Here is a 25,000-nt window from a genome sequence, read left to right on the forward strand (position 1 = left end):
AAGTAGACACTATCGCATGATTATCGTCTATTATCTCTTCTAACGTGCCAACGGACATTGGTGTGCCACGAAGATCGTCCACTTTCGATCTCTCCTCCTCGTTCTTCTCCTCCTGCGGCTTCAGACGCTCCTGATTTCTGATGAATTCCTCTTCCATCAGCAGGTAATCCTTTATGCGTTCCATTTTTAGTAGCTTCAGTCTGCAACGTGTGTGAGGCGTCACTTGAGGCAGCTTCAAAGCAGCATCCGGCCCTTTAGTGCGCCTTTTCTTTTTGCCCACCCTCGTGGGAATTGGCGGCTCGTATTTTTTCTTTTTGTCCTTATCATCCTTCTTGTCTCCTCCGCTGCCGCCAGTCCCAGATTGATTCTGACCCTGTTAAAATTTATGATTAAAGAATCTCACGAATGAAATAAGAAATGTATTGAGGAAAATATCCTCGTAATAAAAAAAATCAAAGAAAGACCTTTCGATGAAAGTTGAAGAAAAGAATTTAAGACAAGGCAAATATTTGACGGATGGTTAACCTAAAAGATCAACGAACAGAACAGATATCGCTATGAAATTAGCGATAATACGCGATTACTTTTTAGTTTCCTAAATAGCAAAAAGCTAGTCCACATTTGTATTAAATAAGTCACTTGATATATTTTAACAGACTCACCATTCTCCGTCAGAATGCTTGAACTTAGCTTGACTTCCCTTCGAAACAGCGGAGTCATTCGCCTGTCGCCAGCGACTACATGGAGGGATAAAGGGGCCGGAGGAGGGTCTGGCAGCACTGGTAGAAAGACTAGAGAGTAGAGAGACTCCGACCAGCGGCCGATCTGATGTATTATTCTTTCATATTCTTCTGGAGTTCAGTCAAGTTCAGTTCTAGAGCCAGGATCCTATTCTTGATCGATAATGAGTCTCAAATTATTAAAGAAACTTTCATAAAATCTTTAGACAATTTATCTACTTTCTCGCTTTAAAAAAATTTTCCTCAAATAAAATATTTACTAAAAGATACTTTGCAAATATGAAATCAAATTTATTAATCGAACGAAATTAAACATGTAAAACGTAATAATTAATTTACAGAAATAATAAAGTCACTCCGAGAAGTCTGCGAGAATTATTTGTAGTTACTTGTAATTGTTTTTTTATCTAAATTATTTTTGTTTTCAAAAACAATAAAATACGGCTGACAAGCGAAGAAACTTTTTTTTTTTAAAGAAAGAATTTAAGAAATCTTAGAAAAACTCCTTTCTGCATTCTTAGAGAACTAATCAATTATTCATACAAATACAAATCATTATTATTATGCATTATTAGCGATCACAATCCGTGCCGTGCGACAACACTGTTAAAATGAAACGAGATTAGATTTAATCAGTGTGCTTTATATGCGTTTTTCTTCTCGTTAGTACATAGAGTATTGAACGATGTACAATTATATATCTTACAATGGGACTAAAAGACCATTTGTACATTTTCATGCATAAAACTGTAGTCTGAAGATTAACATGTAGTGATGGAAAAATCGCGAGATAACACTCGCCATTATCAGAACAGCGTATGTGGATTCATATCAAACATTCGAATGGCAACTTTAAACATTCGTCGCAAAGACTGTTGGCAGTGTTTTACTTTTGTACGCGTGTAGTTAAATACCTTTTCTCTCTTCCACTGTCCCTCCCACATACATATACGTCGTACAAAAACACGTCTTGTCTACAAGTTGGTTTATCTCTTTTTATTTAATAACTTTGATTTACAAGATCGCGAATGTCCTGCTTTTCCTCAAATACGAAACTCCCCACCTGCGAGCACAAATCCCCCTGAGATGAGGTCGGTATAAAGTACAAGTGCAAACAATATATCATTTCCATGTATTTAAATATCTAAAGTTATACTTAATCTACGTGACGCGCAAGTCAATAACGCTTAAGAGACTTAGATTGGTGAGATTTTATTTTTTTTAGCTTGTAAATCTACATCTAGAGTACTTAGGGTTAAGTACCTTCTAGTCCTTCCTTAGCTCCAGCCTCTCTGCGCTCCGCCCTTTGACAGTGACAGACATCAATGCAGTGCGACGCGTAGTAGAAACACGAATTGTTCGCGCAGGAAACGCGATTATCAGGTCGTTATCAGATACCGCATTGAGAAATTTCAATAACAAAGGTTACGTCGTTGTACAAAGGTTCGACGATGTACAAACTGTGTAGACATTTGAAATAAGAATGCGCTTTATGATACTCCTCTCGCTGCAAGAATTCGGAATAGCAAACAGGACTAGCTCTTAACGCACTTATTGTTACTCGTGACTGCACTTATCATGTTGTGCGGCTTGGAGAATGACGGTATTTCGATACGTAGGGTCTCGGGAGACATGTTCCTCAGAGGGGACGTTCCAATGTAATTAGAGATTTCCGGAAGCGGGAAAACTCCCTGTCGAGTTTCCAAACTCTCGCGTTCTTGTTCATTCACGATGTGATCGTATGTATCGTTAACGCGCGCCGATAAATGTATCCCAAATTATTAAAGACCAGCTAAGATGACTCTAGGATCCTCCACGGCGTCTTTGATTTTTCTCAGGAACATCACAGCCTCACGTCCGTCGATCAACCGATGATCGTATGTCAAGGCTACGTACATCATGGGCCGAATGACAACCTGGAAATACGAACGTTCGTTAAGCGATTTCGCAATTATGGGCTTTAATTACACAACAATTTAAATTAAAAGATTAAACAATTAAAGATTTAATAGATTAAGAACCGGTTGTTCTTCGGATAAAATATATAATAATTTAGTCCTATTAGATAATTTACCACCTAGTTCATTCAAAGATGGAACAATTAGTTCTAAAAGTTTACATTAAAAAATTAAAAAATTGTTTAAAGTTTTTTAATACGAATTTCTTTACCTCTCCCTTGACAGCAATTGGTCTGTCAAAGACGCCATGCATCCCGAGGATCGCGCTCTGCGGCGGATTGATGATGGGAGTTCCCAGTAACGAGCCGAAAACGCCGCCGTTACTTATTGTGAAGGTGCCACCGTCCATGTCTTCGACGGTGATTTTCCCCTTCTTAGCTTTGTCGCCCAGAGCGGCCAAAGCGATCTCGATCTCGGCGAAGTTTTTGTTCTCCACACTGCGAAGTACTGGTACGACGAGTCCTTTCGGCGTCGCGACCGCCACACTAATATCTATATAATCTCTATATATTATCTCAGCACCATCTATCACGGCATTCACCACGGGCTGATCTTTCAGAGCGTAAGCACTGGCCGCAACAAATGGACTCATAAATCCGAGTTTGATACCGTATTTTTTCACAAACGCTTCTTGATGCTTTTTTCGAAATTCAATAATGCGACTGCAAATTAATGATGTACATTAAGTAAAAAAAGAAACATAAGAGTACATTGTATGCATATCTTGATAAAGTCTTTAAGTACACATACATTTGTATAAAGATTCGAGATAAATACTTAAATAATTCTTGAAATTACCTCATGTCAATCTCGTTAAACGTGGTCAACATAGCGGTCGTGTTTTGCGCATCCTTCAGACGGTCCGCAATACGTTGGCGCATTCTGCTCATCTTTACTCGTTGCTCCGTTCTCGTGCCGATTATCTCGCGCGAGTAATCAGTGGGAGGTAGCTGAACCTTCGCGCTCTCCAGCGACTGATAACGCATCATGTAATATTTGTTATACACTTGTAATATTTCCAAGAAGAGTCAATAATGTAGGATCGGGACTCTTTTACTGTATATAAATTAAGGTGCGAGTGGCATTACTTTCGGAAAATACTTTGTCACCCGATATATTTATTCGAGCCAGTAACATATGTTTGTCGACTTTCAAAACGGCTAAGTTAAGGGAAATAGCGATCACCTTATTTGTAAATCTTGACGAGATTATAAGGGTGATCGAACCGAAAAGCAAATGTTAAAGAATGCGGAGCAACGAGGACGGGGGGGGGGGGCGCGAAAGACTGCGAACTGCGAGTAACGAAGTAGTTCCCGCCCGACTCGAAGATGATATACATCGCCGAACTCTCTCTTATACTTAATATACATACATATTATCGTATTCACTCATAACTATCTATTTTTCATCATACTGTACCTGCCCTTCTTATTTTCCTACAATAATAAATAATAATCATAACCGATATTCACCTGGGCGTGCTTGATAGCCGCGACTGGCATGGACGCGATAGGTGACTGTTGAGGTGGCGGTTGAGCAGCAGGCGGTGGAATCGGCTGTCTCGGTGGTGGCGGAGGCGCCGCACTCGGAGGTGGCGATGGTGCCGCGGTCGGCGGCGCTGCCGCGGTAGGCTTCGGTGCGGCCGCGGCGGGTGCCGGCTTCTTCGCCGGCGCAGGTTCGGCGGTCGCACCACCGGTCGCACCGATGTCGATGGTACACAACTTCTGCCCTGGCTTCACTGTATCACCATCCTTAACGAAGAGCTCTTTTATGACACCGGACCCGGGCGATGGTACAGGAACCGAAGTCTGTGGGCAAACAAGATTTAAAAAAATAAAATATTCTTCGTAATAAATTTTTGTATCTTATGAAAAAATAAGAAAGAATACCCAGCATGTGTACCTTGTCCGTTTCGATTTCGCAGAGGACATCGTCTTCCTTCACCTGATCGCCGACCTTCTTCTCCCACCTCACGTCGCCCTCGCTGACACTTTCGGCAAACGCAGGGACTACAACCTCCCTTATCTCCCCTGTTTAAATAACACAAATTACAGACGAGAATAAATTAACTTTGCTTATAAAACAGGAAAATGTTATACATACATAACGCTGAAGTCGAACGTATGTGTCTCGTTTGATTTATCCAACAATAGCTTGCTTTGTATTTTTTGCATCTGTGAGCAAAGAAATGCTTTAATCTTCATTATTCTACCTTGAGTTTATGATGTAAGAATTGAAAATAATTAGCGCAGCAACGAAAAACCAAAAAATTTCAAGACATATAGAGCTGTCTCTTTTTTCTGTCTTAATGTTTAAGAACCAAAAATATATATGTGCAAAATGATCCATCTCTACAGTGCCACTGTGCTACTTACAATAAAGCTTTGGCATTGGACACACGTTCGGCGTGGATAACTACAGTGCGCCCTATAAAAATAATTTATTACAGTTAATCATTTCCCATTGAAGAGCTCTCCTCAAACGTTGACAATGGCCTAGTTTACACCGCGCGACCTGACCTATGCCTTAACCTATTGGATTGGGTCGAATATAGTATAGGTCGTGGACTAAACGTACGGTGTAAACAAGATCTTTGTCTAGTTTTTCATAGGGTACGTTCCGTTTCACGCGCATGATGCATCCTTGTTGTTTGTCAAACGTTAAATAAGAATAAACAATGCATTATGTGCATCATGCATTGAAACGGAACGCAGCCATAGCTGTTGCTTTCAGGACCCTCGGTTACATCTCATCTCTCAGGGTCGATTGTTCCAACTTCTTGGTAAATTTACCTGTCAGGTAAATATATGTTTGTCTTTATTTATTTAAGAAAAGAAATGAAGATAGACACATGCTTATCTGGTAGGTAAGTTTACCAAGAAGTTGGAACAACCGGTCCTCGGTGTCTTATTATCTCTCATTAATCTTACCTTGACTACACAATGATCTTGCAACCTGCAAAAAAGAAAAACGAATCAGGATCAGTCATTATTTCGGCAATTACGTATTGGGTACGGACGGCAGACGGCCGTTAAAAACGGCCTGAATTTCAGTCAGAAAAACGAGCGATTGATCATTATGTCGACGCGGTGCGCCGACCTTGTCGGGGATAAAAATAGTCATTGTTTCGATCGTCGAAAGAACAAGAATGAGAAAAGAGAGGAAGGAAAGAACGGTGTCAATTTGATCGCGATTGGCAATGGCAATATCTGTTCGCCGAGGAGAGCGAATTCGTCCTCGGTGATCGGGGAGACGTCTCGGTTGATTGACAGACGATAGCATGACCGCGTGAATCACGAGGATATTATCGGGCTGAAAGATGCGTATTATGTAACCGTCACGACGAGAAAAGCCCGGGGCGGGGGGGGGGGGATGTACACCGAGACTTCGTGCGACGACGAGCATCCTCAAATTAATTCTGCAGACGAGCAAAATGTCACCAGTTGCCGCGAGAAGGGAACAGACGGGCGCAGGAGGAAACGACGTGTTGAACGAGGAAACCGTACTCACCTCGGCCCGCAACACGCTGCTCCGCGTGATCACGCGAGGCGCGAACCGCGAACAATTGGACAGAATCGCGGCCATCCTCGGAGGTAGGCGAAGGCGGTAAACGCGCACACACCACACTCGGATGTCCACTCGTGAACAGCAGACGGCGGACAGGAACGACGAACGGTGCGCGCCCGTCGACGGCTCCTTACGATGGCTGAGGCCGTGAGCTGTCGCAAGCGAGAGCGGACTTCACTAAAGCCGCTAAAGGCTGGAGCGGCGGCATCTGTTAAGAACGGACTATACTAGCAATTTTTCCCGTATTCCAATAAATTTCTACTTTTCTAAAATTTTCAACCCCTTTTGCCATCCCTTTTCTTGATCCATGTGAAATAGATGCGGTCAGAAGTAGTTCGGAAGAAAAAATAATGCGGATAGCATGCTCTGATGAAAATTTTACTCAAAATTTGTATATGGAATACTAATATAAGAAAATTATATATATCTTTTTTAGAATGTTTTATATATTTATATGAATTCTGAAATATTCTAAGATTTCTAAACTTTCTTGTCCTATAATTTTTAAAACATACTTTATTCATTAGGGTAGCTAACAGATTTCTATCAGACAGAAACTGAAACTGCCGATGCGTATTATATCTTAAATGTTAAAAGAAAATTCACATAACTTCATCGAATAATATTTAACAATATATTATTTAATGTAATACATAATAATCTTTAAAAATATGTTACAATCTTAACATAATGGATATACATATATATAAAGATTTCACTGATGTTTATTTCTTTGTAATATAATCTTTATTCTCTGTATATCTTTGATGAACAGTGGTGCCTATCCACATCGATAACTTTTTATTGTACATCTCCTCAGAGATGCACGTGACAGACAACGCAAACACAATCAGTTTTGAGTGCTCAATAAACTCAGCCGTAATCTGTTCCGGTATCGTTTGGAAGTTTGCATCAAGACATGGATATCCAATGACATATACGTAGTCGAACGGTTCGATTTTTTTACCCAGTAAACCACCATTCGTCTCTGACCACCACTCGTTCTCCAGGACCTATTATGAAAAGCATTACTGCAATAAATTACTTTTTTTCAGCAATATTTTTGCTACAGTTTAGATGTTAAATCTAATTGATAATAATACAAAAATAATAATACATGAAAGTAAAAGTAATATCTATTTCTACCAATATATATAAATTAACTTTGATTTCAATTTAACTTATTCCTTTTCTTTTTCTAGTTCTCAAAAAAAAAGTTAAATCGAGATTTACATTGGCAGAAAGAACAATATAAAACCTATAATAGCATGCATATAGGAATTTATAATTTTGTATATATGATCTTAAGTTCTTACAGCTACATCACGTAGAGATACATCATGTGGATATGAGAATTTGGGACGTTTCTCAGGGAACTTCTTTGGACAACTCTGATTTATTTTTGCCTCACTCTTACTCAAATTTCCAGCTTGTTTCCTGTATTTCTCATCAATCTCCTCCCGTTGCTTCAATAGGAACATATACTGCTCCAAATTAAAATTGACTTGCGCCGCTCCCGTTCCATCCTCAACTGCAAGAAAGCTCAAATTCAATTAATTTCTCACGTATTACTGTTTCTTGCACCTCCATCTCTCTCTCTCTCTCCTTACTTGTCAGTATCAGATTATTGACATTGCGCTTGACATTCATAACGGTTCCAACCAGCTCAATCTTACGTACTTTAATGTAAGGCATGTTAAACGGGTGAAAGTGCACGTAGCGGCCTTCCTTGTAGGGTACCAATCGGTACAGCTCCATGATCAGCATCGGCACGTTCAACATCGCTCGTGAATCTGAAATTAAAATTACATAATAACAAGCTGTCACAGTGGCCAGAGAAAATCGGCAACCTCATAGCCGAACAGAATTATATTCTCACCAGGTCTGACATTGACACCAGGCCATTCTTTCCTCGACGAGAGAGACTCTTGATAGCTATCATACTCCTCTTTGCTGAAGGCAGCGATGCTCATCCCCAATTTCTTACCAGACATTTGCGAGCTCGGATTCAATCTTTCACATAAGGTTCTCTCATCACGATGATGTTTCCCGCCACTTTTTTCTAATCAACAGCTGTTCAGCATCAACAATTCTATCCCAGAATCCTCTCGCACAGGACCAACGGAAGACTTACCATCCGCCGATCCCCCAAGTGAATATCATCTGGGAGAGTTTAGCGAGCATTGATAATTTTTTGTCGGTAAAAAAGAGTGTTGTTTTTATTTGTCCATCAAATTTTCTCGCGCGATTCAAAGAGGTGTAGGCGGGGAAACTCCGTGATGGTTGGAGTATTTCTGGTCTTCTGGGTAAAGCCTGATACAATTGAATAAACAAAATCTGATTGCCTTTGACTGGTTTTTAAGTTTAATTTCGGGTCGAGGTCACTGAAGAGAAGGTGGAACAGTGAATTCTTATACGGTAAATATTAATTTCTTTGATAGATATCTATGATTGTTGTATGAAATGGACGTTACGTTTCTCATCGCGAGATGAACTCCAATTCGAGGATGTACGTACAATAAACGGAGTTTTCTCATAATTTCTTTCAGTCTATCTGTACATATCTGAGTCTAATCGAAAAGGAATAGTTTAAGGGGAGAAAATTCTGTGTTGATTAAAGCTACAATTAAAAGGGACAACGGTTCATTGATCAACTTGAACTTCTCGTTCGTATATATATTTAAATAAAGTTTATTTTGAAGCATTTTGCACAACACTGCTCTACACATCTGCTTACGTAAGTAAAATATCCCGCAACGCAAGATCCGCTTCGATATAGTCATATATATTTATATGTACACATCTTATACAGAGACCAAGTTCGTTGGATTATTAATGTACAATAGTGAGAGCTGCCAGTGTGAGTTCTCGGATCCCTCCCAAGCTCTTGTCGTCACTTGGTTTTAGGCCGGTATTCATAGTCAATTCTTCTTTCAGGGTGTCTCAAGTAATGTCTTAAGATGTTAATACGACTTTGCGATTGATTAATGACATCTTGAGATAGTATACTTAAATGATCCTTAAATATAAGATTCGACTATGAATACCAGCCTTCGAGTCGCTCGACCGCAATTTTCTTTTTTCTTTTTTTTTGGTCGCGCCTCTCCTTACAGTGACTGACTAGGTCAGTATACATTGTTTTTTTTTCTTTTTTTAAGTCAACGCAGCGATTTGCAATAAGATTCAGCTATGAATAAAACGGCGAATATCAAAAAAACATCTCTCGTCGCTACACAAAAAAGTTGGTTTTTTTTGCACAAACGTCATCTTCTCTCTCGCGTAAATGCAATAGCATCCTCGGCTTTGGCAGTATAATTTTTTCCCCGTTCTCATTCTCCAATTAGGTACAACAGTGCAATTTCTCTTTCGCTTATTTAATATACATATTATGTATCGTAACTTAGGTCTTCCTTATAGAAATCCCCGTCGACGGCTTACATGGTTTTTTGACGTACGCACCACCGCGCGGTGTGAGTAATAATAATATGCAAATGTAGGACTGTCTTTGCAAACGAACATACGGAACACCGAAAGTACAGAACGCACGCTATCTTCCTCTATTGTTTTAACTATAACACCCTGTATAGGCGGGGGAGGTCCTCGTCCACGTCTCATTTGCGATCGATTGGTAATGATGTGGTTGACATTTTGTACTTTGTAAATTAGCTAATGTACAATGTGTAACGCTCGGACGACTTGTCGATTGAGTTGTCCCTCACGACGGATAACTCATGATAACAATGTCATTTCCGTGTCGTTTTAGAGAAGCCTTCCCTGCGAATAAATTGACCGAGAATTACGCCAAGACTGGACTTACATTACTGCGAAATAAAAAGAGAAAAACGAGGAGAGAGTAGAAAAATATTGCACGAAAAAATCGTAGCTTATACATTATAAATTAATAAGGTTGGCCCGCAATGTCTTTTGGTGATGGATGTTTCTTCCGTTGGAGCAAATAAAAATAAAATAACGCGAGGATTGACACGTTAATTTAATCTAAATGCAATTTCGAAATGCAGTAGAGTCGCAAAGAGACGGTCTCCTTCTTTTCATTTTATTTTCCATGCATTATGTCTCAACTTTGACGAAATAATTCTGCAATGACGAAAGAGGAGTATATTCCTCGAGAACAGACTCGATTGTCTTCGTTGATATCATGTAGAAAAAATAATTTGTCATTCAGAGCGCAATCGCGAGAAAATCAAATTCCTTTTCTCTCCTTTTTTTAATTAGGCTCGAACTCGTTTCAGATAATAAAAGAAATGGCTCTCATTGCAGGAGGCCAAACCTGCTTAGAGATTTGTCGATAATGTAACAACCAACACTTACAGACTGATACTATTATCAGCGAAGACGTACCTAAAGAAATATTAGCGCAAAATCATGTATTCATTTAGTCGTGTAGTCGACGTCGAATATCGAAAGTATACTGGTGTAAATCTATAAGCATTCTTACATGATCCCTCTGAATGGGAGCGCGCGATGACCTTTTCTCTTTATCAAACAGCAGCGTTTACACGACTAGTATCTACTCTCTACAACCATAATTCGGAAGGATAACGGAAATATCTTCCCTTATCGTTCTTAGAGAATGTATCCATGCCCCGCAGGAATCTCGAAGCAAAAGAAATCAAATCAAGAATCTCGTACTTACACGGGAGATTCCATCGACCAGAAAATATCGATTGCACTCGTTCAAGATACAGAATGAGCCTGAACGAAGTTGAAAATCAGTAAGGGAATATTACTTAACGACCAGAGAGAGAGTTCGGAATCCTCGACGGAACTTGAGCGAGTTGTTGATTACGAAGCAATTAAAGTTAAAACTTCCAAAGATATTGATCCGTATCGGATCAGGTAAATTAGCGTTTGTGCAGGCACACGTGGGTTCTCCCGGGCGGCCTTGAAGCCTCTTTAACGCGTTCAAGCTCGTTCATTAGAGTAAAGTAGGCCTCCAGTTATTCATTAAGGTCGATATCGAATTTTCTCAAAGGACGTATTCCTAATACCGATATCTATCTTTCAGGTTCATACGGTATATTGAGAGATAGAAGATATAGAGAATATATCTTGAGTTAAATATACTTTTTCAGAAGATAACGTTTTAGAGTCTCTCTCTAAATGCAGCGCAACATTTTTAAACGTTATTGTATTTCTTCCACATACGCGTACAGCATTCATCCCATCGAGCGACAATCGTTCACAGAGCAAAGCAATTACGTCGCCGCTCTTCCATTTCTTTCCGTACATTCTTACATCACGCATTCTTACGCACTCTTACATTTTCATAGTCGTGTCACGCGAAGCTTTCACAGTGAGAAAAATTTCAGGAAGGTCTGCGGAGGGATCGGTACGTGAAGAGATGCTTGATCAACGTCCGCCAGTTTTTCCTGAAACGCTGGGTCTTGGTCCGCGATGCAGGGATGACCTAACGATCGCCAGAACAAGCAACGGCAATTGCGGCATAGCTGTATCATTTCGGCATACTCCTCTCGTAATCCAAACGATCTGGACAGAATATGCGTGTTACAAAATACAATACAGCGCTAACAAACAGTGTTTTTGAAATGCTAAACTGGCATTCGCAGCCAATGGAATTTCGACCCAGTCGCACGTAAAGGAACAACCGTACCTCCGAGCAATAGTGAATATAGTTTTCCAGTCTTTTCCAGGATTATTTTGTCTGGTGGTGGCAATTTGCTGCGGCGTGAAATGATATTGAGCGAGTTCGCGCCAGATTCGCTGCTCCTGCGCCAGAACGGCAAGGTGTTCGCACGCTTCGGACGAGGCTTCGATGTCTCGAGGATCGCTCAGGCGTAGAAGGATCTCTCGACGGCACTCGGGCGGCAAATCTGACCACTGAGGTTGCTGCTCCTCATCCGGCTACAATAATTCATACGTTATTAATCAACTTTATCACAAATTTTCTTGTAAAATGTAAAATTACATTATACTAACTTTAACGTAATTTTTAAGACACGTTACCTGGGTGATCGTAATGGACGAAGCAATCTGCAAGATTCTCTCCAAAGCTGCTTTATGTTTTTCCCAAAGGATAACAGAACCCAAGGGTCTACCGCCCCAACAACATCCAGCGCTGAAGGCTCGAACTCTCTCTATAAGACGCCGCAGCCTTCCTGTCTGTTGTTGCGACAGCGACACTAAAATAATGGTCAGTTTAGCATGAATAATATTCTCTCTTTAGAAAAAGAGACATGCTTGTTACCAAGCTAGAGAAATATTTTGCTAGATAAATTTCATAATGGATTCATTTTAAAGCTGATAATATTCTTTTTACCTTCCAGAGCAACTTCTTCGAGCATGTTGAAGAGTACTCTCTGAGCGCATCCGCTAAGACCGCCCATCCTATGACTGACCAGGAGATCCAGGAGACGGACTATGTAATTGAATCGACGGCAGTCGTGTACCGCGGATAGGAAATCCAGCCGCTTCAGGGCGTCACTCAGACCATTGAAGCCGGCAATCTGTAAATTTAGGAACGGATAATGATCCCGCTCTCGCTACGTCTAAGTATAGGAGATACAAGAGCCGTTAACAGTTTGTTACTGGTATTCTTTTTGCTCTTTTTTTCTTACTCGCCGAACTCAACCTGTCTCTATCAGGCAAATTCCAAGTTTCTCTTTCCTCTTGTACAAGGTTGTGTCTAAATTAAGACATCGGGCCGGAAGAAGTCACTCACCTCGCGTGTACACTTCAGCGTGATGTGACAATGTGGTTGGACGGCGTTTTCTGAAATTTAAGAAAAACACTCATCAGTGATCTTGACTCATTTTGTTAAAAACACCGCTCTTATCGTTCGACAAAAAGACACAAAAAATTACTTTAATCTTGTCATATTACTTGAAAATTTTTAATTATATATGACTCGAATTATTAATACCGCAACAAAATAACACAAAGAAGAGAAAACGTTTATAATAAACTTGGATTTATAATTATAGCTAATGAAGGCCTCACATCGACTGGAATCGATAAATCCTCAAGTTTCAACATGGATTACACTACTCACCTTTCTTCTTGTCCTTCTCCTTTTTATCGCCAGGTTCTTTTTCACTGCTGTAAAAAAAGGTATATTCTTTAGATGTGGCATAGTAATAATAATAAAATTCGTCGAGATTCGAAGAACTTATTAAAACGAGAGGATGTTAACGTAGAACTTTTCCATTTAAAATATCAACTATAAATATTGCATTCAATACTCAATATTTTACATCATTGTTACTTTGTCCAATTTTCTCATATATCAGTTATATTATATCAAAAATAATAATGAAAATTTTATTAATTTTATTTATATACGTCAACTAATTTAGCTCATAAAACTACGATTTATCTTATACCGAATAGAAGTGCGAAGAAAATAGTTCCTGCGAGATGCTGGAGGCACTAATATACGGATCCCAATTATGGCACAATACACCGCGACCGGTTTCAGCGAACTCGCGGCTGCTACGTCTCAACGGAGTTAGCTTTGGTTCGACTACGAAAGACTATTGTAGCTAATAATGTTCAAGAAACAACTTCGGACTTCATCTTGTATTTTTAGAGCTTCTCATTTTGTTTCAAGCATATAAAATGTACGTAAAAATATCATATTAAAATATTCCTAAAAAATTCTTTAATAATAATAATGTAATATCAATATTAATAATTATCAGATTGTTATTTTAAGTTTAGATATTCAAATGATAATTATCAATTTTTTAAATCAACTTTAAATATTCTCACAAAGTACTCTAAATTTTTTTGCTAGTTAGTTAAACACAATTAATATCGTTATATGTCAACAATAAATAATAATGAATGTTTTATTTATCCACAACGCAGGTTAGAAAAGTGAATACAGTTTACTACTGACTGTGAATTATTAATATTATCATCGTGTTGATATTCGACGAAAAGGATGAAAAACACGCGTAGGCGTTCGTGTCGACGCGTATAATCGGTTAAACAGGCCACGACGAATCCGTTTCAAGAGTGGTACCTTCACCATCGTCAACGGGGACTGTAATTGCTTTATAGCACGCTGATCATAATTAACGTGGACACACCTTGTAAGTAGACATTAACGGCCACTTTCGTCGACTACAATAACATTCTTATTGTAGTCGTGCGACGCATGAAAAGTCCGAGAAAGCGAAAAAATGCATCAGGGGGTCTATTCTTGAATTTATTCGCAAGAGAAACGTATTCGCAAATTCTGATCTTACAGAAAAGTTGGAAATTTATTGGCTATCGTATGGCTAGTAACCAATAAACTTACAACTTTCTGTTAGAGCGAGTATTTGCGTATACGTTTCTCTTGCGAATGACTTCAAGAATAGGGGCCCAGAATTGCAGCAAATTGCATCGCAGACGTCAGTGCGTTACCACAATGACTCTATATAGCCTCTTAATAGATGCGACATCGATTATTTAACTGTCGCTGGATTACAATGCGTTCTATTTATAAGGTAGGTGTTCGAATACATGCGCGCTGGCGTTCACGAGATTTATTCTCATCTTTGAAAGAAATATCGGGAGATTAATTCGCGCGAAACATTGTCGGGAATCGCGAATGGCGACCATTCTCGCTAATTTTAAACTTTTAACGCATCCGTGATCGATACTTATTAAATTTCGATCCTCTTTATAAGTTCGTTTAAAATACGAAGTTCACGATATGAAGACAAGAATCGAAAATGCGTTCAACAGAAATCGCTGCGTTCCAATTTCTTCTTAGCGATTATTCATGCTCTCAGCTATAAAAACTCCTGCATAGAAACTCAATTTCTTTTCAGGCTTTTGAAATTCTTTTGATTTAAAATTGCAGAGAGATTTAAGAATCCAACAAACGTTACATTGAATTTGAATATAGAATCGTGAAAGACTAGATTTCTAATCGCCGAATATTTTATCATTTATAGTGGAATTTTCTATACAATTTTAAGGGAAGAACATCATTTCTCCAATCTTAAAGAAATATAATCGCAAATCATATTGATTCTTTTCATTAGAAACTTCTGGTAAATATTTTATTGCTGAATTAAAAAAAATATATCAGATTCTTACTTAATAAAATATTTAACGTAATTCTTTTCTTTAACATCTAGGATACATTTCATCGTACTTCTCTCGTCGCGTGCGATTATAATTCTGTCTACGCAAATGATGGCGATGAACGTTCTATTATAGGGACGTAACAACGACCTTGTATGTTAACTCGTGCATATATTCGCACATGCAACAACCTCGTATGTATTTGTAATTTTTCAACATGAGCGAAACTGGATGCGGGAGAGCATTTTTGATTTTAACACAATCGATATATGATGCGTGCCCTTGCCCTTTCTAATCGCGCACTCGACGAGGCGTGTAAGGTCGTCGAATCGCCCATAGGAGGCCTCACATTAATATGCTTATATTACGCAGGGGACAGACGGAGAACCAAAGAGAGAGCGAGAGGAAGAGATCTTGTATGATTAGTCCAAAGGATTACGTAACTGCTTGCAGCGTTCATTACAAGAGATCAACGTGTAAGCGCGCGCGTATATGCGACGAATGAAGAACCATAAATGCGGAAAATATCCCGGTATACAATACCGATAACTCGCCGCAACTGGAACGATCAATGTCACGTCAATGTTCTATGGCTTGAGTGTAGAAGGCCAAATATCATATATTGGAATATATGGTTTGACGTCATATTATTCACGGTGTCAAGATTGCTCGAGCTATTTTAATAATAAACCAGTTGGAGCAGACATTAAATAAACTACTGAACCATTAGTGCAGTTTATGAATTATGAATAATTCAAAATAATGGTCCTTGCCTTCGTTTTGAAAGTACTTAATCTGCAACCTCAGAAATTTCAGGTTTAATTTCGTAATTAATAATAAAAAGTTTTGCTTCGTTAAACACATTATCCCGATAACATTTATATACCACAGAAATTATATTAGCCGTGAGTGACATAGTTTCAAAGTTACAAGTACAATACGTTGATAGGAGATAAATGGTGGCTTAGAAAGTTCTGCAGTCTCTTCATATTTCTCTTTCTAGTTCCGAGCCGCAGAAGGACACCGGTTATTTTAGTTCTCCGAAGTATACGGAGACTGATGTATAACGCAACATACATCTACTATACTCGAAGTATCATTACGCCGTTCGCTTTTACAATAGAAAACGGTCGAGCTGGATACGTCCCGATAAAAATTTATAAAAAAGCGAAAGTAACAGCTTTTGAAGAATTCGAAAAAATAGGGTAATAGTGGTGGAGAATTTCGACAACGGAATTTTAGTGCATAGCTGAAGTGATTCACATACACGAGATCGTCGAATCTGGATCGAATATAGCTCCTTTGTTGACTGTCTAAACTTTGTTTATTTTTAGGATGCGAAAAATAAGGCTTTCAAGGATTGTCCAGCTTCTTGTGAAACGAGAGATACAAGAGATGTATACATGCACCAAATGACTAAACGATCGACTAAGAATAGAGGAAATTGTAAAAGAAGCGTAAGAAGTCGGAATGTTACTTCGGTGAGAAAAAAGTTCAAGTCTATATACGACCTTATTACTAAATTTATTTATTTTTCGTTTATTTCTTTTCAATGTATATATTTTTTTTAATGCTCTAATAATTTCAATAACAGTTTTGCTTCACATTTCTATTATGTACTTAGCATTTCAAGCAACGTTCATTCCGTGACAAATGTTCGTGATTTACGCCAGACCTGGTAAACTAGACGATAAAGACGGATAACTGTGATTTTTTACACAAGATAATCCGGCACGAAAGGAAACGCAGTAGGTACGGAGCAGCAGTGCGGCGGCTTTATACTTCGCAACGCACGAATAATTAATTCGCGAATGTAGAGATCGGCCCAGTACTGCGAAACTTTTACTTCCACCGAGTTCACCGACCCTTCCGTGGTGCGCGCACCACATCTAATCCCGTCCAGACTGGGAAAATGAGCGTAGGACGACTGTACGGTTGAATCGTCGAAATAATGGCGCGGGCGGACGCATCGGCCGTATGTTAAATCGACGAGGGAAACGGAGAGAAAACCGACCTTTAAATCTTTCCGCACGCGCAACGTATAGTCCGTACTTTCCAGACATTTCGTCTATTCAGGATCATGACGTGCGTGCGGCGTGATAATATCGCAAAGAAAAGGCGCCCCATTAATCCACGACAGTCAGGTCGACTCTAATCCCAGTGTGAAGATATTTTTTATACATAAATATGCCTTTAAATTTAATAAGATATTCCTTTCTTTTAGAAAGAAGACGATATCGTTTTATTTAAAAAGATTCTTTGAAAAGACTCTTACTGCTTCACACTCTTTTTACTTATTTGCAAGGGATAAGTAGAGTTGAAGAGAATGAGGATCTTTTGCATTAAGTGAAACATAATCAAAAAGAAATGCAAGACAAGTTTTCATTGTACCGTATTTTTCATCATTTTCCAAGTCGTTACTGCGACGCGAAAGCGAAATATTGTGGTCGACATTCGCTTCAACGCGAATCCACATGCGAAGAGGCCGCGCCGTCTAACCGAATTTACCAAGGCTGCATGGGCACGGTATACTCTGCGAGGGGATTGCGAATTGGCGCAGGTCATGTTAGTAGCTGGGTCGCGACCCACTTCCGCACCGGCAGAAGACACGCGCCAGTATTTTCCCATTTTGAGAATTCGGCGTGGCTCGCTCAAGGATGCGTAATCCCATCGACGAGGACGTGAAACGGTTCATTTTCTGTCCGGCAAATCCAAAGAGATGGAGCAGTACTGTCAATGGCAAATGTCGAAGCGCACGATTCATAACTTTAACTCTGTTTACTTCTCCCAGAGAGACTATTTGAACTTATAATATAGTCAATTTTGTTTAACGTGTATCGAAGTTGTAAGTACTTACATACACGGTACCGTTCGATTTTATTTGACGAACTTGAAGTCTGTGTTCTTTCCGACACGGAAAGGTTTTGCTCAATATTTAAAATTTTAGCTAAAACAGATCTAAAAATAATTTTATTGGGTTATCAAAATATGTAATTATGAAGGACGTTCAAGCTCGCTGAACAACGCTGCAAAAAGTTTTTACATTCTAGCAACCAATTTGAGCGTCCTACATAATTATAAAAATTATTCTCAAACCTTTATCCAGCTAAGTTTTTAAATACTTTAGAAAAATTATTTTTCTTTCGTGTAGACATGTTCTATTAAATTTTCATCTTCCATAATTCATCTTCGATATTTCCAATTTAAAATTTCCAAGAATCTTTATTAATTTTTAATTAATAAAGATATATAAGATCGTGAAAAATATTCTGCTTGATGTAATATTTTCTAGCAATAAGTTCTCTTTATAGTATTTTGTAATAAGATAGCATTATAATTAGAAATATTAGCATCAAAATTTAATATAATATTACTGTAATATTACTGATTTAATTTACGAATTATATTTAGAAATCAGAAGTAATGGTGCAAAATTTAAAAGAACTCGGAAATGTATATAAAATCATACAAAAGAGAAATATTACGGAGCATTAAGCACCTGATATTTATGATCGTTTGTTGACCCGATTTTAATTTTATTAATTTTTAATTTTTTAATCTGCCCTAGCTCATCTTCATCAAGCATAAAGGAAGAGAACAACCGAGACGATTTCTTTCAGCGAGTGCGAGAAAGCGCAACGAAGTCGACCACTCTGTCGAAAGCACTATGCAATTACTGTGAGTTTCACATGATATTGATGGTCATTCCTTTGCAAAATTCAACGTCTCAAGGAACACGGAAATATATAAAGGTATAAGGAAATACTTCAATCGGTTATAACATAAAAATTAAAAATTTGTAACTGGACTGCTACGTGTAACATTCCGGTACTGTGATACCGCGCTGTGACTCGACGATATTATATTTATTCTAAAAATAGATGGTATCATTAACAACAGGAATATTGAACGTGCATGAATTAACGTGGCTCATATCGGGAATATTTACGATATAACGCAACGCACTAATGAAAGTGTTATACGTTGCGTGTACATACGTATACACTCGAGACTTTTATGCCCGTAAAAAATCCGGATGCACATACGCACGCATGCACGCACGCCGCACGCACGCACGCACGTGCTGTTAATTAAAAAACGCAAGGGACACAGCGCGGGATTGCACGGCTTGAAAATTGTTTCAAACATAAGAAATGTTCGCCAATGTCCGACAGGAATCTAACGGAGATAAAGGCAAAGTACATCCGCATTGCGAACGAAAGAGTTTCGTGCGTCTGCTTCGAACACATTTATTCAACGAATTATTAATAAATAAAGATAAATATGAGAGACGTCAATAAATAGGTGAATGATATCTCTGATAGTTTTATATATAAAAAATTTAAACAATTAAATACAATAATTAGATATAATTTTAACATATTTATTAGTTACATTAACGCAATTAATATTGTTTATTAATTATATTAATTATATTAATGTAATAAATAAATCAATGTAATAGTGTAATATTTGTAATTTCCAGTAAATGAATGTTACATGTATCACCCATTTATTATTCAGATAATTTGTTCATGTCACAAAGTTTGTTCCTCGAGAACACGTAATTGCAAATCTGTAGCGGGTTCTCAGCAAATTAACAAACTTCTCGCACCTCACGTGCGTTATGTAACGATTATCAGAGTTATTTGGAGTTAGGGAGTTGCAATTACCATAAGTGTAAGCCTCAAATGTCGGTGCGTATCGATAGAACATATAGTAAACTAATTATCTTATTTCAGATAGGAACGAAGAAGTGGCCTAGCTTTAGTCGAGAGTCATTGTCTAAAGATAATACGCAGAAACGGCATTACAGAGCGTTTTATTGCCTTATTAAAACTTTCAGCCGTCACGGAAGCGTAATAATAAGAAGCAATTATCACGTGCACATTGCGGATCGATTGGTACACTATGCAATAAATCCGACGTAAAACAGATGATTTAGGAGCATCGGCGTTACTCTGTGCCGTGTTTTTCCCCGAGTAAGAATGTCGAGCGGCCTTTCAGAGGCAGAGGAGAAAGCTTTTGGTCGAGTGTGTAATCTAGAAATCAGTCGGTCAGGCTTTGACTTTGGAAAGTTACGGTTTAACAATACGTTGCAATATGTATAAATTTAAATAGTAATAACACGAATTGATGAAAATATCGTGACTCGTTGCGGTTGTGCTTGTTGTAAAATGTTTGTCGGCTCGCGAACATTCTCGTTGACGATTCAGTTGCAATTCGTGTCACTCTCTTGATTTCTCGAGTCGAATTTGCAAGCAGAATTGAGTAGCACAAGTAGCAAGAATGATCGATTGCATATTGCTCTCAATAGGATCACACGCGCTGGCTCGCTCGCCAGTCGCGATATTTACGAGACGTAATAAGTCGCGGGGAAGGAGTATGTTTACGCGGTTGTCAGCTGCTTCCAGATGCACGAGTGCGTGCGCGGCACGGCGGAAACAAAGAAAATCGCGCACCGCGATTCTTCGACGGCGCGCTCGCGCTCGTGCGCCGCGATTCTAATTATCTAAGTCTGTCACGGCCACAAACACAACTGGTGCAACGAGGCACAATGGGCTCAATATCCGGTCGAAGAAATCGCGATGCGCGGCCAGGCCGGCCGTTTCAAGGATGCGTCTTCGACAAATTTCGAGTTAATTGCGAGAATGCCCTGATTAATTAAATTCGAATTCTAAAATCGACAACAAGTTATATTTGTTACATTAATTTTGAAACAAACCGTATTGCAATCATTGTGATATATTTGTTAAAAAGATGAAAAATACGTGGTAGATAGGAATTTTTAGAAGACGGAAATAAAATTGGAGTATGTTAATTTAATTTTTATTAGCAAAGAATTTTTATAGGCACGGTCAATATCTCTCGCTTGGAAGGGATGTTTTTAAAGATGTTATCATTATAAACTATACATTTTTATATAGACTCAAAATAAAAATACGTTAATTAGTTTTTGTCTGTTAACCAAGTGCTCATAAATAAAACTAACATTTTTCTTTTTTAAAGTAAAGGTGGTTTATATAAATATTCATACATATTCTCTAGTTTACTTACAACGATTTAATTTCGAAAGCGCTAACAGAAGATTCATGGAAAATCTACTATATACATTTTAATACTTTTCTGAAGACTTATAATAACTTATATTTTAAAACTCAAGATACTAAAAAAAATGTAACTTATTGTTAGTTAATTCGAATACATTCAGTTCTATTATTGTTGAATACCCTTAAATGGAATCGACATTCTTTCCCAGGAGAAAAACAATGCTCGGTAACGCCGATACTCTTATTAACGCCTAATTAATTCTTAGAAAACTGCACGTTAAGAAACCCACGGGTGCGAACTCTTTCGCGAGATACAACGCTGCCGCGTATACAATAGAAAATAATAGACTCACTTTTGCACGCAACAGAGCTTGATGCCATTCTCGCGATTTTCGATCGATACCAACGCAAAGCGTTCAGGTTGATCGCCTCGATAAAAATCTAGACGCGCGTGAATCGGTTTCGCGATACTTCGAGCGAGTCTCGTTGACGTGATACTTTTTCGCGTGCACACGCCGAGGTGACTGCGAAATAACTTTTTTTCCTTTACTTTCAATCTGCATTATATTATATAGAGGAACAGGTTTTCACATTTATTTTCTATCGCAAATTAGAGACATCTGAGGCAGAGCTAATAAATCTCGCAAGATCACTTGGGTTTTCGAATTAATGAAAATTTTCATTCAAAGAGTAAAATTATTCAAACTCGTAGGCCTATTTGAAGTTGGAATATTGCGAGAATCTCTCGCTTTTTATCGTAATAATACATTTCAATATATTTTATAACGTATTGCGCGGAGAGATAAAAAGTTATTTGTACGTCGACGGGAGAGCTGCCAGAAATGGCATCACCCGCAGGCCGCAGCTCGGCGCATCGGCGATCAATTCGCATCTCAATCACGTCAACCTGAAGAACGGCGAGATAACGCAATGAAAAATGACTAGACGATACAATAGGCCCGTCCTTTTCATCGTCACTCCCGGTTTTTTCCCGCATTTTCTGCTCTCCCGAGAGAACAGCGGTTTTATATTCAGGTACATATCCCTCAGTTCCATTTTATTAATATATTTCGACATTCAGTTGAAGCCACGATGATTCAAAGAAAACGAGAAATCTCAGATTCGATTTGTTTTAGGAGTGAGCCGCACATCTTGCTTCCACGAAGTGGAGAAAATAGAAGAGCCGCGGCCAAGGGAAACAAACTACGCGACTTCGCGTCGCAGTATTACACGTATTACGTATTTGCAGGTCAATTTGAATAATGTTATGCGTTCATATGCCGCACGCGAGCTTGAAAATTATCTGCATCGCGATAGACGCTCCAGCTCCGAGTAACATGGTATCACCCGCGGGACCCTCGCGCCGCAGGATCAGCAGCGATCGACTCGCGCAGCAAGGACACCGCTCGTCAGCCTCGTGATAATCGTAAATTGCGGAAGCACGAGCTCTGCGCGGTGTTAAGCTGGCTCGTAAAGTATCGCCAATACAGAGGCAAAGTCCAGAGCAGCGATCGAGCAATGTTAACGTTCCTATCTTGTATGATCTGAACGCTCGTATGTCTTGCGAGAGATTACGTTATGTGAAAAGAACAGCTTTGCCGAAGTGCCTAAAAGTCTATAGCTAGATAAATCCGAAAATAATTTTGTTGGACCGTCGAGGTTGGACGGTCAAACTGATCGCTGAAATGTCGAAACCTCTTTCGCTCATCATTCATCCATCATAATTATTTCGAATGATTCGACAAAATGATTTTCAGATCTATGTAGACCGAAATTTTTTTAGACAAGGTAGACAAATCGTTCGTTCCATGTACCGTTACGGGGTTATCGTAGAAAAACATAAATCACGACGCGCTGCAAGATGGAGGAGCAATCAGAACGTAAATATATCGTAGAAGCCGCAACGGAGAGAAATTCGATTCTCGAGACCGATCATTATTATACGCGAGTAACAAGGACTCGCCGCATCCGAACGCGGCGAGTGTCGTCGCGAAACAAATGGAGTCCGCGGGCGCGGGGCTGGCTCGGGCTCCCGTGTATGTAAACAAACGGAGCTGTCAGTGTGTCGGATCGATGTAAACTGGCTGGAATAACAGCTGTGCGCCGAGTCTCGCACGCGCGCGGAGTTGCGACGCGAACAAAGAAGACGACGAGACCGCGAGAGGAAGAGAGAGAGAGAGAGAGAGAGAGAGAACGGGACGAACGAGGGTGAAAGAGAACGCGAGCGAGACGGAGCGTAAAGCGATGGGGACAACGACGTACCGTAGGAGAAGCGAGAGGGTTTTGTTGTTGGCGCACTCGAGGATCTTCTTCTTCTCCCAGCCCTCGACCGTTTTCACCCATTCCTCGCCCGGACTGCGCCAGTCCTTGGATATGAACGGCATCCTGGGGTAGGAGCTAGGCTAGACGACGATAACAACGCTTGGCCAACGGCGGCGACGACGTCGGCGGCAACTCGAGCGACACCGAGACGGCGCAGGGCGCACCTCGCCGCGTCCGGACCGTGTGGTGCGCGTCCACCGCGCCTCGCGACAAGACTCGCTCGCGCTTCGCTCTCGCTCGGCTCGGCGGAGCCGAGCCAAGCGCGCATGGCTTTGTTTTAGTGACGTCACCGCGAATCAGCTGTGAGGCCAGCGGCGTTCCCCCTCCCCTCCGACCGTCGAGCGGAGCGAGAGCACCCGCTTCCGGGTGGTCGGAACATGTCGCTGCATATCGCGTCCGGACGTTCCGCAAGCTGTTTCTTCATTGACCGAGAGACAAGTTCCAAGTTTCTCTCTTCCTGTCGTTCGGTTTTTTTTTTTTTTTTTTTCGTAAAAATTGGATCCTTAATGGCGAATCTGCTGGAGTGACACTCGACTTTACATCGGTCGTGAAAACACGTAGCGCCTAATGACGGCCGATGACGTCTAATAATTTCAAATTTGTTATATTACTATTATGCCCACGGATATGACTTTTACTCTTTTCACTTGCAGGACATAAGACAACTTATGTCACACCATTTCGAGATCTTGCCGCGTTCTGCATCCGAATGTCATCTGTTATCAGCAGCGAAAAGTACGTTCATCGACGGATCTCGAGGGGCAGCACTGTCTGTTCTCCGTACGATGTATACAATAAATTCAGGAGCGACCGGCAATGATGTAATTACGGTAACTATTTCGTAAAAATTAAAGACATTCAGAGGCTCAAATTCAGAGGTCGCATAAAAATTGAAAAGCCCCTTTTTACACTTCTGATTATATTTAATATACAAACCTCTCCGAAACTCCTCGATCGTTTTCATTTAAATTTTTATTAACTTTTTAATTTTAACGTTTCTTTTATGATTGTGCCTTAATTTGCATACTTTTATTGTTAATTCTTTACATTTTATTTTAAGTAATTGACCAGTCATGTCTATTTCTCGATTCAACTTGCTCTTTATTTTTTTTTAGTTCCAAAAATTATAAGTTAATCTACATGCATTTAGATAGATTCGAAGTTCACATTATTTTACCTTGTTCGTATATTAATTAATTTCTCCTCTCTTTTGAACAGTTTCTCTTTCTCAATGAATTATATATAAGGAACTTTTTTTTCTCTAGACTATGACACTGGATCGTTCATTTGGGATTTCTTGGTT

At 39.4% G+C, this 25,000-nt stretch overlaps 4 protein-coding genes and 3 long non-coding RNA genes across 13 annotated transcripts; 3 read left to right on the forward strand and 4 right to left on the reverse strand.

Annotated features, from left to right (window-relative positions):
• Positions 1–4: 4 nt before the first annotated feature.
• On the reverse strand, positions 5–862 carry LOC118648327 (26S proteasome regulatory subunit 4-like; the record flags this gene model as incomplete). The annotated part of the gene is made up of 2 exons (XM_036294652.1): positions 663–862; positions 5–373 (listed from the first exon to the last, which is right to left on the reverse strand). Coding segments are annotated over exons 1-2 (372 nt in total), but the record flags the coding sequence as incomplete, so codon positions are not given.
• Positions 863–1,365: 503 nt separating this feature from the next.
• LOC105839600 (dihydrolipoyllysine-residue succinyltransferase component of 2-oxoglutarate dehydrogenase complex, mitochondrial) lies at positions 1,366–6,450 on the reverse strand. Its single transcript, XM_036294651.1, has 9 exons — positions 6,209–6,450; positions 5,629–5,653; positions 5,074–5,125; positions 4,802–4,872; positions 4,601–4,728; positions 4,171–4,506; positions 3,497–3,672; positions 2,910–3,360; positions 1,366–2,656 (listed from the first exon to the last, which is right to left on the reverse strand). Exons 1-9 carry the CDS (start codon positions 6,281–6,283, stop codon positions 2,522–2,524), a joined length of 1,449 nt encoding a protein of 482 aa, XP_036150544.1. The 5' UTR covers positions 6,284–6,450; the 3' UTR covers positions 1,366–2,521.
• A 313-nt stretch (positions 6,451–6,763) lies between these two features.
• On the reverse strand, positions 6,764–8,382 carry LOC105835731. Its single transcript, XM_012679257.3, has 4 exons — positions 8,145–8,382; positions 7,876–8,058; positions 7,582–7,796; positions 6,764–7,278 (listed from the first exon to the last, which is right to left on the reverse strand). The coding sequence occupies exons 1-4, from the start codon at positions 8,257–8,259 to the stop codon at positions 6,991–6,993; spliced, it is 801 nt and encodes a 266-aa protein (XP_012534711.1). The 5' UTR covers positions 8,260–8,382; the 3' UTR covers positions 6,764–6,990.
• Positions 8,383–8,533: 151 nt separating this feature from the next.
• Positions 8,534–9,484, forward strand: LOC114255209. Its single transcript, XR_003626508.2, has 2 exons — positions 8,534–8,683; positions 8,815–9,484. It is a non-coding gene; the product is annotated as an uncharacterized LOC114255209 (long non-coding RNA).
• On the reverse strand, positions 9,361–23,902 carry LOC105835729 (F-box only protein 32). The gene is made up of 7 exons (XM_012679256.3): positions 23,638–23,902; positions 13,296–13,342; positions 12,966–13,015; positions 12,564–12,750; positions 12,251–12,426; positions 11,898–12,148; positions 9,361–11,773 (listed from the first exon to the last, which is right to left on the reverse strand). Exons 1-7 carry the CDS (start codon positions 23,757–23,759, stop codon positions 11,575–11,577), a joined length of 1,032 nt encoding a protein of 343 aa, XP_012534710.1. The 5' UTR covers positions 23,760–23,902; the 3' UTR covers positions 9,361–11,574.
• Positions 12,757–23,643, forward strand: LOC118648324. 7 transcript variants are annotated; one of them, XR_004965240.1, is made up of 7 exons: positions 12,757–12,834; positions 13,228–13,354; positions 13,634–13,863; positions 14,114–14,340; positions 15,099–16,806; positions 16,950–17,077; positions 18,894–21,165. It is a non-coding gene; the product is annotated as an uncharacterized LOC118648324 (long non-coding RNA). The 7 variants fall into 7 exon arrangements; XR_004965245.1 differs by lacking the exon at positions 12,757–12,834 and adding an exon at positions 22,512–23,643 and having other exon boundaries at positions 13,264–13,354; positions 18,894–22,410; XR_004965241.1 differs by lacking the exon at positions 12,757–12,834 and having other exon boundaries at positions 13,264–13,354; positions 15,099–16,530; positions 16,660–16,806.
• A 217-nt stretch (positions 23,903–24,119) lies between the features above and the next one.
• Positions 24,120–25,000, forward strand: LOC118648325. The gene is made up of 3 exons (XR_004965246.1): positions 24,120–24,241; positions 24,351–24,527; positions 24,963–25,000. It is a non-coding gene; the product is annotated as an uncharacterized LOC118648325 (long non-coding RNA).

This window comes from Monomorium pharaonis, unplaced genomic scaffold (assembly GCF_013373865.1).
Source record: "Monomorium pharaonis isolate MP-MQ-018 unplaced genomic scaffold, ASM1337386v2 scaffold_371, whole genome shotgun sequence".
NCBI classification, from domain to species: domain Eukaryota; kingdom Metazoa; phylum Arthropoda; class Insecta; order Hymenoptera; family Formicidae; genus Monomorium; species Monomorium pharaonis.